This window comes from Ctenopharyngodon idella, chromosome 3, assembly GCF_019924925.1.
Source record: "Ctenopharyngodon idella isolate HZGC_01 chromosome 3, HZGC01, whole genome shotgun sequence".
NCBI classification, from domain to species: domain Eukaryota; kingdom Metazoa; phylum Chordata; class Actinopteri; order Cypriniformes; family Xenocyprididae; genus Ctenopharyngodon; species Ctenopharyngodon idella.
In genome coordinates, this window is record NC_067222.1 from 56,477,640 (window position 1) to 56,494,940 (window position 17,301).

Here is a 17,301-nt window from a genome sequence, read left to right on the forward strand (position 1 = left end):
GACACCTAAGGCGGTTATTATAAATGAAATGATCACAGATAATAGTCTTGATGTAATTTGCCTTACTGAAACATGGCTTAAACCAAATGATTATTTCGGTCTTAATGAGTCTTGTCCACCTGGCTACTGTTATAAAAATAAATGCCGTCCGGTTGGCCGTGGCGGTGGTGTTGCAACAATCTATAGAGAGATTCTTAACGTTACCCAGAAAACAAACTACAGGTTTAACTCATTTGAAATTCACGTGCTAGACGTTACACTCTCAGATATAAATAAAAAGTCGCTACTATCTCTTGCTTTGGCTACTGTTTATAGACCTCCAGGGCCTTATGTTGATTTCCTAAAAGAGTTTGCAGACTTTCTCTCAGACCTATTGGTCAACGTTGATAAAGCGCTGATTGTTGGAGATTTTAACATTCATGTAGATAATACAAATGATGCGTTAGGGGCTGCGTTTACAGATTTACTAAACTCGTTTGGGGTCAAACAAAACGTCACTGGACCCACTCACCGTCTTAATCATACACTAGATTTAATTATATCACATGGAATCAATCCTACTGATATAGAAATTCTACCGCAAAGTGATGATATCACTGATCATTACCTTGTAACATGCGTACTGCATACTGCGGATATTTGTCAAATTGCGCCACGATATCGACTAGGTAGAACAATTCTTCCGACAACTAAAGATAAATTCACAAATAAACTGCCTGATCTGTCTCACATGCTCATTGTACCCAAACACACAAATGATCTTGAGAAAATTACTAGCAGTATGTGCACCACTTTCACTAGTACATTAGATACTGTTGCACCGATGAGATTAAAAAAGGTTAGAGAGAAAAATACTGTACCATGGTACAACAATATTACTCACGCTATCAAAAGAGAAACTCGTAATCTAGAACGCAAATGGAGACAAACTCGTTTAGAGGTCTTTAGAATCGCGTGGAAAGACAGCTCGTCCCGTTATAGAAAGACTCTAAAAGCAGCCAGGGCCGAGCATCTCCGCAAACTCATAGAAAATAACCAAAACAATCCAAGGTTCTTATTTAGTACAGTGGCTAGATTAACACAAAAACAGACATCACCAGAACAAAACATTTCATTACAGTTTAGTAGCGATGACTTTATGAATTTCTTTACTGAAAAAATCAAAAGCATCAGAAATACGGTTGTAAATGTACAACCCTTGACAGAGTTTTATGATTCAGCCTCAATTATCGTCCCTCAAGAACAGTTGCAGTGCTTTACAACTATAGGACAGGAAGAGCTAAATAAACTTATCACAGCGTCTAAACCAACAACATGTTTATTAGATCCAATACCCACTAAACTACTGAAAGAATTGTTACCTGTAGCAGAAGAGCCTCTTCTCAATATTATTAACTCGTCTTTATCTCTAGGTCACGTTCCAAGACCGTTCAAGTTAGCAGTTATTAAGCCTCTCATTAAGAAACCACAATTAGATCCAAATGTATTGGCAAATTACAGACCCATTTCAAATCTTCCATTTATATCGAAAATATTAGAAAAAGTGGTGTCGGTCCAATTGTGCTCCTTCCTGCAAAAAAATGCTATCTATGAAAAATTTCAGTCAGGATTCAGGTCTCATCATAGCACAGAAACTGCGCTCGTTAAAATTACAAATGACTTACTTCTAGCTTCTGACCAAGGCTGTATCTCAATACTAGTGTTACTTGATCTCAGTGCTGCGTTCGACACTATAGATCATAAAATACTCCTAGATCGACTACAGAATTACATTGGTATCCAGGGACAGGCATTACGGTGGTTTAGGTCGTATCTATCAGACCGTCACAATTTTGTTTATTTAAACGGGGAAAAATCTAAGATAACAATAGTAAATTATGGAGTGCCTCAAGGATCTGTGTTAGGCCCTCTGCTATTTTCAATATACATGCTGCCACTTGGTAATATTATAAGAAGACATGGAATTAGTTTCCACTGCTATGCCGATGATACTCAATTATATATTTCAACACAACCAGACGAAAACTCTAAATTATCCGATCTGACAGAGTGTGTTAAAGAAGTAAAACATTGGATGACTAGTAATTTTCTTCTATTAAATTCAGATAAGACTGAAGTATTACTTATTGGGCCAAAAACCTGTACACAGAATCTCTCAGACTACAATTTGCATTTAGAAGGATGTACTGTTACTCCATCCTCGACAGTTAAAGACCTGGGTGTTATATTAGACAGCAACTTGTCCTTTGAAAATCATATTTCATATGTTACAAAAACAGCCTTCTTCCACCTCAGAAACATTGCTAAGATACGGAATATGTTATCTGTTTCAGATGCAGAAAAGTTAGTTCATGCTTTCATGACGTCTAGACTAGATTACTGTAATGCATTACTAGCTGGTTGTCCTGCTTCCTCAATAAACAAGCTACAATTGGTACAAAATGCAGCTGCTAGAGTTCTTACCAGGTCAAGAAAATATGATCATATAACACCAATTTTATCATCTCTTCACTGGTTACCTATTAAGTTCCGTATCGATTATAAAGTACTGCTAATGACCTATAAGGCTCTAAGTGGTTTAGCTCCTGTGTACTTAACCGACCTTTTATCGCCCTACAATCCTTCACGCTCTTTAAGATCACAAAACTCTGGACTTCTGGTTGTACCTAGGATAGCTAAGTCCTCTAAAGGAGGGAGAGCGTTTTCACATTTGGCTCCTAAACTCTGGAATAGCCTTCCTGATAATGTTCGGGGCTCAGACTCGCTCACCCAGTTTAAATCTAGATTAAAGACACATCTCTTCAGCCAAGCATTCACATAATCCATCTCATATCAGATCAATTGCACATGACTATCTTTGCTTAATGTTATGAACAGCAGCTATGCTAATTATTCTCCATTTGCTTTTCTGTTTTACCTCGGGACGCCCGTCCCGAGGTGACTAGAGAGTACATCAGTTTCAGTTTGGATCCAGCCTCTTAAGAAGACCTCAGATGACTAAAACTTTGGAAGAGACGGCGCCAACTCCTGCGATGACTTCAGAAGATGCAACATCTGGATCAACACGCACATTCACATTCTATAAATCCTAATTATTGTTAATATGTAATTCATTTTTCCAGGAGCTCTTTGCTTCTACCTCCAATTACATTGCTAACAGTGATTGTATGTTAATCGCCTAAATTATTACATTATTAGCTAACTGCAGTCTCCAAATTGTAATGTTGACATGCATTCTCTGTAAAGCTGCTTTGAAACGATATGTATCGTGAAAAGCGCTATACAAATAAATGTGAATTGAATTGAATTGAAAATTGAGTAAAAACCTTTTCGACCTGGTTGTTCCCACCCGCTTCGTTCATTAGATCATCCAGAATCAAAAGATTTGTTTTGGTCACGGGTAATAAATCATCATCATTGAGACTCTCTGGTAATCCTTCCACAAATTTAATATCATACAATTTCAGTAATTCATAATACAGAGGTTGCCAACAACTGTAAATATATACGTTTTCAATTTTTTTAGAAATCAATTTCATCCCATTTTCCAGCAGACTTTTTACAAAATAACTCTTCCCCGAATTTGAAGGTCCACTGATTACGGCAGAGAATGGATGCTGAAGTCTGAAATCAAAATCAGAAGCATCCCGTAGTCCCCTGTGTAGCGTCGAATCAGTAGCCATAAGGAAGAGTGGTGAAATCGGACAAAAGCCGACGTTTATTATACACCACCTTAAACCTTTTAACGACTGATTTGTTGTGCAAAGTAAGAGTCTTTTTATTCCTCACAATGTTTTCAGTGTGGGCCAGGATGCATTGCGTGGTGTCACGGGCAGTCACATAGCTGTCAACCAGACCAATAAGACTCTCCAACCGAATAGCTTAGGAATTTTTAGCGTTGAGCGTTATACCCTTTGCCTTCATGCATACTTTACCTTTGGCGGTGCGATACCCATAGGATTTTGGCCCGCTAGAGCAAAATTCCTTAATATAATCTCCGTTGTCTAACTCATTTGTCAGCTCTCCCAAATGATCCCCCAGAGGTGGGTCCCAGTCGCCCTCCCTTGATACAAAAATAACTCTGTCCGTGTCTGAGTATAACAAACGGTCACCGAGTTTGTCCATGAGTTCGTACAACTCCAAGCGTGCGTGAGTTGTAGTAAACGCACCAACAAACACATTAATGTCACGAGTCTCCCGAACTTCATCTTTTGCGGAGCGATGCTGGACAAGAGCCACGTCATCCGAGACGAATGTGAAATATGACAGACTGTCGGTTTCACCAAAAACAATTCTGGTGAAATGCTCGGGGTCTTTCACAAGAGTAGTCTGAGGTAGATTCTCCCTCATAGAGAACCGTCCCCAAAGACTATTCAACAATAACTTGTTGATAGACCTCTGAGCGGGGTTGTGGGAGATCTTTTCGGGGTCGAGACGAATACTCTCTTTCTCATAATACTCACGTATGTAAGACTCTTTGTCAGCATTGGTGACAATGTTTGATGGGTAACCGGATGCCTGCTGTTTCAAACGTAAAAAAGTCTTTACGTAATCACGAAACAATGTATCCGACCTTTGTGGAAAATGCCAAACTTCATCGATCTTGGCTACCACGTAACCCTTCTCTATGGCTTTTAAAAGTTCGAGACTGACCCAGCAGCCCGTGAGCGCCCTCTCTTCATCCGTATGGCTACAGTTCGTTGTCTGGTTTTGAACGTGAGCGCATGTACGGCATATTGGAAACATCAGTTTTCCGCCGCATCTGTAAGGGAGAACAGGGTGCAGTAATTTGCGGGGCGGATAAACTGTAGCTCTGATAAGACCGTAATAATTTTCGATCGGCTCAAAATCTTTGAAAATGATTTGGGGGTGACCGATCGGATAGGTTTTCCTAGCCTGACAGAAAGGATATAAGCTTGTAAAATCTACGTAACTTATTTTCTCACCATCGGCCGTTTTGTGATAGAGTTTATAAGCATTAGTACGTCCCCCAAACAACGCGTCTCTCGGTCTCAGTCTCTCAGGGGCTGAATAAGTACTCATAAATTCCATCACAGAAGGGTCGGTCCGCTTCATCTTTTCCCATTCACACTCCCAAAGAACTTCAATTTGCAAACCGTACGCATTCCGCAGAATATCAACCTTATCGTCAAATTGACTCCTGAGAACCCCATAGGGCACTCCTGACATGGGGTGCGTCCGATAGGGTTCAAAGCGGCATTCGTGACCATGATGCAAACATCCGTTGTATTCTAGCCCATGTTTTATCCCTGACTTTTCGTAGAAACCGTCTAAAAAGAAACGACCGATTGACACTTCACCGTGGTTTACGGCATGATGAATATCCACGTCTCGAGTCTTTTTTACATACTCGAGCCATTCGATCGAAGCGTTCGAGTAGGTCTTACTCTGACGGACATAAGCCTTATTGTGCGTCAGTGCCAAAGTATCTCTTTCGAGATAATGTGTTTTGAAGACACCCATACAGCACGATGCTAAAGTAGTAAAGCTGAATGGATCAACTTCGGTACATTCTATGAACGCCTCTCTGTATTTCATGCATGCTTCACGTAGCAAGACAACATCGTTCACGCCGTATTCAGACAACTCTTTCCTGAAGTTAAACAATTTACCTGAAACTCCGGTGTACCACGCATCAAACTTTACACGGTCTTTATCAGACATGTTTAAATAGTTGTAAACTTTTTATCAGGGTAATGTCCTATATAATTCTCATTTTCCACCCTATTGAAAAGATGGGGAAAATATCCTTTTTCCGTAGTCGTTAAGTTTAGCGCCGCGGGCATCTTAGACAGAGCCATTGGTATGAATGCGTAGCTGTCAATGTATCGCTGTGCGAAAGCTTCGTCGTACATGAAGATTAATTTACAACCTTGCATTATGACATCTAACGCAATCCCTGCTTTGCAAAAATACTCCAGAATTAGAAACGAATCAAATCTGGCCGCACAATGAGCTATGAAACAGTATCCTTTGTATTGCGGCTGTCTGAAGTGTGTAATTAACTGTGCTATACAGCCGGGGCCTTCTGCCACAAATTTTTCTCCTTCAAAAGTGATTGCGCAAACAAAATTGGCTATATGTTTTCCATTTTGATAACGTGTTTCAAAATCATAGAAAATGTAATTCTTGTTAGGTTCCTTGGGTACTATGGGCTGTATGAAGCAACGGTGTAGCCCGTGATTGTGCAGATCTTCGCCGCAATGGTCGCAACGGTTGGGACTACATTTGTGTTGAGCTCTCGTACCTTGACCTATGACGTTGTATCGTTTGTTACACAGTCTGCAATATTTTATAGCGTCGCACGGTGCTTTTTCCCATACAAGGTGTGTTTTTATATGGGCATTGTAACAGTAACTCGACTTACAAAATCGCAAACAATCGGGGCAATGCATGTTTCTTTTAGGATGTTTGTAACAATCAGCAACAAAACATACATTGCAGACGTGTTTGCACTGATGATTTCTAGGGTTTGAGTAGCCTTTGAAACAAAATTCGCATACATAGGATGTGCCGATGAATGATGTCAAATTCAGAATCCTATAGTAATGATCATCGTGCAAATAGAGACATACCATTTTAGGGTGAGCTTCATTGTGATTTTTGTACGTTTCTAACGCACCAGCATTCGTCCTGTAAAACACAACGATTTTAATGTCTAAAAGACTTTCAAACGAATTTAAATCACCAAAACCAATTTTGTCTTGAATTGAGAAGCCTGCGTCATTGTGGATGGACACAGCCAGTCTTTCTAACTCATTCTCGGGCGCTTGCGGATTGAGGAAATGCGCAAGGCAGATAGAGAAGCATAATTTATTTGATATATTCATGGGTGAAAATAATGACATCTTTTTGCGTTTGATGACCTGATCAAGCGCTAAATCTGTAAGTTTACAACGACCGCCTCCTTGTCTGTTCATGGCCATGTCAACTTCGACCGCGACTGCATCGTCCGTCAATATCTGTTCATTACTTTGTAAAACTCTCTCAATTTGATCGGTAAATAGATTGACATCGTAATTATTCCGATCTGTTAAAATGGTTTGAATGGGTGATGACAGAGAAGACCCTGTAAGGGACATATTGATCACACTAGCATCACCGCCAATGTCTCTAGCAAATGCCACTATTTCGCTAAAAGCATTGTGTAAAAAAATGTGGTACGACACTAAATCTGTAGAGTTAATCTCTATCAGATTCAACGGTCTTCGCAATTGTACGCTATTGAAACAGGGTCTCGGTAATATACGGTAACCATTTACTTCCCCACCGTCACGAATCAAAGTATCAATGTTTGGTTGTGTTAGTCGTGACGTACCTGTGGGGGGTGCTGCATTGCTGGTTGACGGTCGCACCGGAACTGCAGACCGAGCCGTGACAGTAGATGCGTTACCTGTTGATCCGTGACTATTATTTAAAGCCCCGCCGTCTTGTGCAAAACGTATGTTGCATGTGTTTAATAATATCTGTAATCGTTCAGACAAATTAATATCAGGAAATTGGTCAATAGACGATTGCAAATGTTCCAAATTAGAAGTTTGTTGTAATGGTACATCATTAAAAGTTGTTTCTACAAAATCTGGATACATATTTTTCAGTTGTTGTAATCTTTCACACAAGAGATGCGGATTTGCATTTTGTATTTCAAGCATGCTCTGTAACAAGTCTGAGAGAGTTTGATCTGGTTGACAGTTGGGTGCTTCAGCTGTGGAAAAAGATTTCTCTGCATCCATTTTTAATCTTTATTTTTAGGCCAAAAACGAAAACATAATATGCAATATCACAAAATGAAAGAAAAAAACACAAATAAAGGTACTACAAACAGAAAAATCATGACATGTCTGTTCTGAAAAAGGTACTACAATCAGATGTAGCTAATACATAATCCATCATACATTTCTAACTTGGATGTGCGCAGGTAACCATGGCGCTGAGAAGACTAACGGTTAATTGTCTTTCTCTCAACTGATCATTTAATTCTCTAAGGATACGCTCATGATTCTCTTCGACACATGTCTGCAATCTATGGAGAGATTCCTCTAATGACTGATTCAGTTGATATAAACAGTCTAATATTTCAGGAACCAATGCATTAAGATGCTTCAATCTGTTATGAACTTCAAAAAACTCTGACGCTATTCTGTCACAATTTATTTGAAAGTGGTAATCCAATTTGTTATGAATCGCTAAAAATTCAGAGGCGATTCTGTTTTGATTCTCTTTGAAGTGACCATCCAATCTGATACTAATGTCATCCAATCTGCTATTAAGTTCATCAAAACGCCTATTAATGGCGGATGTACTGTTACGTTTCTCTATGGCCTGGTCATCTAATCTTTTAATGATTTCACGACACAGAGTCCAAATATCATCCTGCACATCATTTCTGTTCTCCGTCCCCCGCACTTCTTCTTTTTCAGCTTCTTCTTCTTCCTTCGTCGCTACGTAAAAAGGATACGGCGTCTGCCTGGCTCTCACTGTAGCCTCGTCGTATCGATCACTGGTCCATGACGAACGATCCCATTCGACGACCTGTGATTCCGTCCATGTTAAAATATCATCCACGCTGCTGCCGTGTCTATCTGTATAGAATATTTTTAAAAACCATTAAAAACAGATTTTCCACATTAATGGTTGTTATGCTGTGGAATACGTTGATAACTATAAGTGTAAATCTAAAAATAAGATAGTCTTACCCTGAGGAGTTTGATGTGAATTAGATCCTATTATGTGTTTACGTTTCCTCCGAGGTTCAATGACGGATACGTCAGACTCTATGTCAGAATCTGATCTGAGCTCGATTATTTGTTCAAAAACATCAAAAACTACTTTCTATATCAAAGGTAATGCTGTGAATATCGTAGAAATTTCTATAAAATAATAAAAGAAAGATAGTCTTACCATTAATTAGCTTAACCTGAGGAGTTTGGCATGTGGTAGAGTCATCTATGTTTTTCCGTTTCCTGGGAGGTACATTGACGCACACCTCAGACTCTTCGTCTGAATCTGACGTGAGGTCTACCAATTCAGCAGTACTGATTTGTTCAGCCGGAGATCTCGCTGCCGTGTAAGTAGGCAGGGCGTCTCTTATCCTATCAGCATCGCTGGTGCTAGGACCGTGTTCTTCAAAATCCTGCGTCAGATCAATAAACCCTGGTTGTGTCACTAGAAGTGCTATTTCTATAAAAGATAAATATGATTAATATTTTACATTAACATTATATAATATTATTACAAGACCAAAAAAAAAAAAAAAAAATTACCTGTGTCTGAGACATGTACGTCATCCGGGGTTCCCGTCACTGTAAACAAATAACAAATTGTTAAATTTCATTTTGTATAAATAAATAAAATAAATAAATAAAATATGCACTTACAGAGATTTATGGCAGTGAATGCATCCTGTTCAACATTTGATCCTATTAAATATATAAAAAGCCTGTTATGAATTTACACAAATAATAAGATTCATATTCAAACATTACAATTAACAATAAACCAGAATTTATCTCAATTAAAACAATGATTAAACCAGAATTTATCTCAATTAAAACAGAGCAGCAAAAAAGCAGCAGTTTGTCGCCATCTCGTGGTTCAATGTAGAAACAGCAATACAGAACCCAAGCATACTTTTAACAGAAGCAAAAATTTTATTAAATGGCTAATATTATGTTTAACATTTACAAAATGAAAAAGGTAGAAAATTAGTGTGTGAAATATATAACATTTAAAACAGATTAAACCAGAATTTATCTCAATTAAAACAGAGCAGCAAAAAGCAGCACTTTGTCGCCATCTCGTGGTTCAATGTAGAAACAACAATACAGAACCCAAGCATACTTTTAACAGAAGCAAAAATTTTATTAAATGGCTAATATTATGTTTAACATTTACAAAATGAAAAAGGTAGAAAATTAGTATGTGAAATATATAACATTTAAAACAGATTAAACCAGAATTTATCTCAATTAAAACAATGATTAAACCAGAATTTATCTCAATTAAAACAGAGCAGCAAAAAAAACAGCACTTTGTCGCCATCTCGTGGTTCAATGTAGAAACAACAATACAGAACCCAAGCATACTTTTAACAGAGGCAAAAATTTTATTAAATGGCTAATATTATGTTTAACATTTACAAAATGAAAAAGGTAGAAAATTAGTATGTGAAATATATAACATTTAAAACAGATTAAACCAGAATTTATCTCAATTAAAACAGCGCAGCAAAAAAAAAAAAAAAAAGATCACTAGCAGTTTAAACACAAGTGTAAAATCACAGGATCATTAACCCCTTGCTTAGCGTGTATGAGAAACTACATGTACAAAGCGTAATCGGAATGAAAAAACTACATTTTATCTCATAGAATTATACGTCACCATGGTCTACACACGAGTTATGACGTTGCGTTGTCTTGGTTGTCAATAACAACCGGATGGGTAATTCGTGACAAACATAACGATGCAATCTTAACAAGCTAGTCCATAAATATCAACGCATAAAAACAGAAAAGTCAAACAGACAACAAAAAGATGAATAAAGCTTTCGCCAATTATGAAAACAATTATGTTGAGTGAATAACGAGCGTAGGTCATTAAACAATAACGTTAAGAAAATGTAGATCGTCATTACAGAAAAACAATCTTTCATTTAAATATAGGCTATCGTTAGCTGGTACGTAGTATGACCTAGAAAAATTAATGATAAATCGGTAGAAACTTTTTTTTCCTCTTTTCAATGAAATACATCCATCCTTACTAAAACACATGCATTTCAAAAGCCACAGTTTAAATATTAAAAAAAGAAACTCACCGATCGTTGTCATCTTTTTCGGAGACTGGAGAAAAAGCGGCAGAAGGTTTCGTTTAACTCGCAGAAAAGTGTAGCTAAGATATGAAACAGGCCGACTTATATAAAGACAGCCCCACAGCAGGGGACGGAGGCTTGTTTTATTTTTCCACGTTGGGGGGTGAGCATGTGTTAAAGAAATTAACTCACCAGATAATTGCTTGCATATCATGTTTAGAATATTGTATAGCGATTTTTTTTTTTTAAATTTAAATTACGTTTGATCTACATTGATAGAACCCTATACCATGATATTACTATATGGAAATATATAACAAGATATGTAGGTTAGAATATAGATGTTAGACAATTGCGTGTGTGTGTGTGTGTGTTTGTATATATACACATTTGAATTATTGGGTTAGAAACTGTTTTAAAAAATCTACGTACGAAACATAATATCAAAGTCTAAGAGAGTTTTAAACAGAAAATATACTGAATGTTTTATCATACAGAACTAATTTTTCTTTTTTAGTCAAATAATTTTGAGTTCCATTTTAAAATCTAAAGAGATTGCCATTTTCATCAATGACCAAGAGATGGCGCCAGAGCTCTATATATTGTATCTGAAAGACCAGGTGTTTTTTCCATTTTTTCACCCCCGGGGTGAAAAGGCAAAATACAACACCCCAAATGTCAGAGGGCAACCGAAAGACAACAGAAGATGCTTTTGGAAAGGATTTTTTCCATATGTGAAAGGTGACAATCTCCCTGGCAACATGTTATTTAAACAAACTTTTAAAATACGCGTGACAGCTCTGACACAGATGAGTTTGTATAAGACGACAGTCGTAAACATTCCAGAGCATATTCTGTTTTGTCTCACACTGCTAATGGTTATTCAGTTTTAATAAAAACTATAAGAGCGTGAGGGACAACATTATCCACCACGACCTGCAGAGGTCCATAGCGATCTTATAGCGGGCAGAGCGAATAAAATGGTTATGTCACATGTGTTTGCTTAGCTCAAACGTTGTTTTTACGATCCGAAAAGGCCTCAGGTACCCTTAGAATAAATGAAGTATTTAAAAAACATATGTTGAGGCGACATATGTTTGCAAAAATTCCAAATGCATCCAGACTTTCGTGGGAAATTAGTCTGTAAACATTTCTCTACCCCATCACCCTCTGCTTTGAAAAAACATAATTTTTCTCAGGTTTCACATTACGGTCGCTTAGAAGTTACTTGGAGAGAGAGATTTTTAGACTTCATTGCATTCGTGTTAAGGACATCAAAAAAAAAGTAAGGAGTGTTTTTTTCCCCTGCTCTCTGAAAAACATGAGTTGTTTTATAAATAAATGTTTAATACTGTTTTAGAAGCATGTTTAATTTTATACAATTTATTTATAAACTTTTAAAAGAAGTGAATGTTATTCAATGAACTTTTTGAAAAATACTAAATATACTAAACACCATTTATAGTAATCAACTGTTTGAATTACTGTGATGCGGGAGTTTAGGGATAAGTGATAAAAAATAGTCATGTCAATGGAAGGTCTCCACAAAAACATGGACATGTCCACAAAAACCTCTTATGCTTTGACAAAGTTAAAATGAAAATTCAACTACTTGATGAACCTCATTTTGGGTGTTTAATATTTCATAAGCATTTTTCATTTAGCTAAACTATAATTAAATGGTCTCAGTAAATTTAGTAACTGTTTGTAATTCAGTGTATTATAATTTTATCACCAACTTCCTTAAAAGAACAGAATGATTGAAATGTAATCTATTTCATAAAATATGTTTATTATTTTGATCCGACTGTTTCTAGACTCGTGTTGCTTATCGTTTGCACAGACAGAGAGATGAGAGCATCATAAAATGACCACAAGCAAGCTGGAATGCGGATGCCATCACATCACACCCTCAAATATGGCGTGTCAGAGTTCAAAAAGCCTTAAAATCATCTGTCTGCCATTTGATCACCCAGAAGACGTCCAGAGGTTCACAGGGCACCATCGCTATTCAAAATATGTGGACAAAGGTCATATCGGGCCCCGGAGGATCACCAACAATGTCAAAGGAAAACTTTGTGGGTGGCCCGGGGGGGAGGGGAACGTCGTGGGTGGCCCCAAGGGTTACAGGGGTCAGAAAGGTCAAAGGTCACGATCCATCATTTTGACAGAAGGTGCAGCATATAACTACTGCAGCACTTTTACATTATTTTTCTAAGTAAACATGTGCTTTAAAACAAAAAAACAAAAAACATGTTTGACCGTCGAGCACGTCTCTGTTGTGTTTTATTTGTTTAGCTGCTTCAAGCCAAGCGCGCACTTTCAGTGTTACCATGGCCACTTATATGCATTTTTGGGCTTGTTATTTTTTTTTATTATAATTTTCCATATTAACAGGTGAAGGCCTTAGTTCAGCTGGAATGGCCCTTGTGCCGGTGTGTCCTTCAAACGGAGAAAAGTCAGCTGTCTTGCGCAACAGAGGTGGCCGGAGGAATGGCCAAGCTTCAATCAGGGAGACGGATTTGTAATGCTTCCTCCAACTTATTAACATTTACACCTTAAAGCTTCCTTTGGGCAAAATAGGAATAAAACTAAAATATCAATGTTATCCACTGTTATCCATTGTTTATAAGTAAAAAATATGCTTTCTCAACTACGTCGCCGCCATCACCGCCGCGCACTTTGAGCGCAGCTCCAACACGTGACCGTGACGTCGAACGTCTCATATCTTGAGATACCGCCTAGTATACCGCCTGAATACTATGGGATTTTGGCCAGACGGCTGGCGTGCGTGTACACGTTAGTTCTCCTCTTAGTTTGGTTAGCGATCATCGCATTTTATAGAAATCACCCCTCATACGAGGGCTTGATCTGAGCGCAGAGGAGTTGTCATGCACGCGCGGGTTTAAAATGAGCTCGCGGGCTCCCGTTTCCTCGCGTGCAGATCTGTTATCCTCTCGCGGAAGTGATTTACTGCGGGCGCAAGCATCAGTTGTGTGCTCGGTCATTAATGGCATTATAATGCCGCCATAGATTTAATTATTGCGCACTTAGAGGCACTCGAGGGGCAGTTTGGAAAGTACTTTTCTGAAGCAGAGTCCTGGCGAAAGGACAAGACATGAATACAGTTTCCATTTAAAAACAATGCATCGGATGGATCAAATTTGACAGTGACAGAGTAGGATCAACTGATTGATTTAAGCACTGACAGTACATACAGAAATATATACGAGACAAGCCCTCTCGCCCAGTTCTGGATCTCCTGGAAGACTTTCCTCAACCGGCAACAAAGGCAATGATGAGCATTCTGCCTTTGTGAAAGTGCATTCTCCTCCCTCTCCTTCCTGAAAAGCAAATATCGTGCAAAACCGCAGCCTGAGTCTGACATGATACTCTGCCTAGCAACATCGATATCCCCCAGAATAGACAGCCTTAGTGTAATTCACCAGGGTCAGCATCTCATTAAAGACGTCTTAAAGTTAAAACTGAAGGTCAGGTACTGTAAATATTATTGTACACGACCTGACAGTAAAATGAACATGTAAAGTTCTATAAAGCTTGAAGCTGAAGGTTATGTAAATGTATAATTATCTACCTGACAGTAAGATTAAATGTAAAGTTCTATTAAAATTAAGGCTGAAGTTCATGTAAAATGTATAATTGTCCACCTGGCTGTAAAATTAAATGTAAAGTCCTATTAATTAAAGCTGAAATTCATGTAATTGTATAATAGTCCACCTGACTGTAAAAGGAAAATGTATGAAACTGCAAATAATTAAGACAACTGTGAACAACTTAATAAACTGTGATTTTAATTGCAAAATATTTTTGTTATGATGCATAAATCTTTTGCAAAATTTGAAAATTTATGAAAATATACAGACAATGAGGCAACAACAACATTAAAATAATATAATTAGCGTAATATGATTGTTTTCTATTAATATCAGAGGCTATGTTTCACACATTTTGTATCGGGGGTCCCTGCCCCATGTCTCTTTATCACCCCTGATCTAAAGAATTAAATGTTTTTTTTCTTTTGAAAGTGTGTAGGCCTATGCTTTTATATTATGATTATATATTCAGTGGCATAAAATTGTCTTTAAAAGTACTTATCGTGACAGGTCTAGCGAGCATTGGCTTAGGTCTACTGTAATTTAGATAACCTAATTACTCATCGTCTTCATACTATAGGCAAGCAACAGATTTAGCAATTTGCTGGTCTGTATATCTAGGTATCAATAATTTGTTTAATTGGTCAACGCTTCACAATTTGAAAAAATAACAGTTTATAAAACAAGCTATTGAACTAAGAGCATACAAGACATGGACAAACAAACCAAGCTGATGATTAAACAGCAGTATAACTTGCCTTTCATATAATAGTTATAAATCAAATACTTAAGGCGAACTGGTTTTTTTTTTTTTTTCATGGTTTTATAGTAAGAGTTTAGTATGGTTAATTTTTGTACGAGAAGTATTGCTTGCGTTGGTGCTCTTTAATTCCAGTGTTTGAAATAGTTCAATGAATGTGATAACTGCCTTGAATTAATTCATCTTAAAGTATTGTGGCATTCTGCTATCAAAAGCTTAACACAATTAAGCCAATTATGGCAATAACTGGACTACGCCACCCCGGAAATTGGCCGGGGACCCACAGGTACACAAAGTACCACAAGCACACAGATACGTGGTGGCTGAGACGGGTATCAGACGACAATGTAATGTTTCACACAATTTTATTTAATAAACATCCAAGAAAATACAAGACCAGTCTCTTTAATGTATAAAAGTTAAAAAGAGTACAGTCACTCGTAAAACTTCTATGAAATGTGCTTGTGCAAAACGCTACACATACACGGTTTAGCATTACAGACTCGCGCGTGCCTAATGTACATCTGCTGTATGCCATTTTAATCTGGTCATTTTAAAGGCCTTTACCTTGTTTACAATTGTAATCCATCCAAAAATGATTCATTCATAATTACTATTATTATGCATTGAGACCACAGCAAAGATTCTGTCATAATTCACTCGCCTTGTGTCTTTCCAAACCTGTGTGCATTCCTGTGGAACACTAAAGACGTTCTGAAAAAATCAGAATTTTTGTTAATGCAAAATAAAATGGGATCATTCTCAGAATATTATCTTCTGCGTTTTGCAGAAATAAGAAAACCATTTGGGTTTGGAACGTGTTGAGTTTATCAGTGTGTATCGGTTTCAACACTTGTCAGTCCTCACTGGTCTATTCCAGACATCCCACCTCTCCCAGAAGATCTGGGAGTCTCACTATTCCTTTATCCCTCCCTATTCTAGCTTGTACTATCCCGAAGGATGGCTGAAACTCTGTATTAATAGCACTTCTTGTGTCTATTGCCTCTTTAGATTAATCATTTGTTGTGTTCCTCAATCGTAAGTCACTTGCGTGAAAGAAAAAAAATAAAGAAAACGTACAAAAAAGAGGATAACGAGGAGTGTTACATTAAGACTCTTTATTTTCTGACAGAATAAAACAGCATTCCTTGTCTCTTTCTCAGCATAATATAAATCCAAAATCCCTTTCAATATTTCACTCTCATCAAACAGGGAAAATACAATCAAATACAATAGGATCTGTACTAGAGCAGTAACAAGTCCAAGACTGTATTTTATTACATACTTTAACTGATACTGATTGCTACTGATGATAAGCCAATTAAACAGCAGCATAAAACTTTTTCTAGTAAAATTCATCCTCGTTATATAACATTTGCCAAGTTAACATGTACAGTATGTCTTTAAACAGATATCCTTAAATGATAAATTTGAATCTGATTGCATGAAGTTTCTTCAGACTAATTGCAGTCACAGTCAAATTAAGTTTCTGGTCATAATCAGTCATTCCCCACCACCTGCCTCATTCTTTCCAAAAGGATTCCAGTTCATGTTCAGCTGCAGAAAGCGTACTTCGAATGATGCTGTCTATGGCTTCGGCAGCAAGGGGCGCACACAGCTGACCACATCGTTGAAGGAGAGCGGCACATAGCTGGGAACTTCCTCGCCAGGGAAAGAAATAAGCTGGGAACCCTGACGATTGATGTGCTCGTACAGCACCCAGACACCACCGCTCACTTTGTGGGAAGAAGCTACATCACTGAAAGCAATGTCGTGAAGATTGGTTTCATTGTGTAGGGTCACACATCTTCCTTGATAGTTGATGTGCTCGAACAGCTGGATTTCAGGGTTGTCCAGGTCATCTGTGACTATCTTGAGGGATGAAAACTTGCCCTTGTCATCAAGGGTGGCGTACTCTCCTTCCTCAAACACCCGCTGCTTTCCAGCAAAATTCTTGTCATAATACGCTACCCATGGTGCGCCAATGACTTTTATGGAGCAGATGACGTCGTTGAAGCCCTTCTAAGTTGTGGACATCGTTCTTGAATTCAGCTTTTCTGCCCTCAAAGCCCTCTTTGCTAAAAACAGTGATCTTGCTC

General features: G+C 37.9%; 1 protein-coding gene across 4 annotated transcripts; it reads right to left on the reverse strand.

Moving 5' to 3' along the window:
• Positions 1 to 3,394: 3,394 nt before the first annotated feature.
• On the reverse strand, positions 3,395 to 10,905 carry LOC127508773 (uncharacterized). 4 transcript variants are annotated; one of them, XM_051887141.1, is made up of 5 exons: positions 10,835 to 10,905; positions 9,399 to 9,440; positions 9,285 to 9,323; positions 8,718 to 9,201; positions 3,395 to 8,603 (listed from the first exon to the last, which is right to left on the reverse strand). In XM_051887141.1, exon 5 carries the CDS (start codon positions 7,752 to 7,754, stop codon positions 5,688 to 5,690), a length of 2,067 nt encoding a protein of 688 aa, XP_051743101.1. In that variant the 5' UTR covers positions 7,755 to 8,603; positions 8,718 to 9,201; positions 9,285 to 9,323; positions 9,399 to 9,440; positions 10,835 to 10,905; the 3' UTR covers positions 3,395 to 5,687. The 4 variants fall into 3 exon arrangements, with proteins under 4 accessions (XP_051743103.1, XP_051743101.1, XP_051743104.1 ...); XM_051887143.1 differs by having other exon boundaries at positions 8,718 to 9,154; XM_051887142.1 differs by lacking the exon at positions 10,835 to 10,905 and having other exon boundaries at positions 9,399 to 9,619.
• Between the last annotated feature and the right edge of the window lie 6,396 nt (positions 10,906 to 17,301).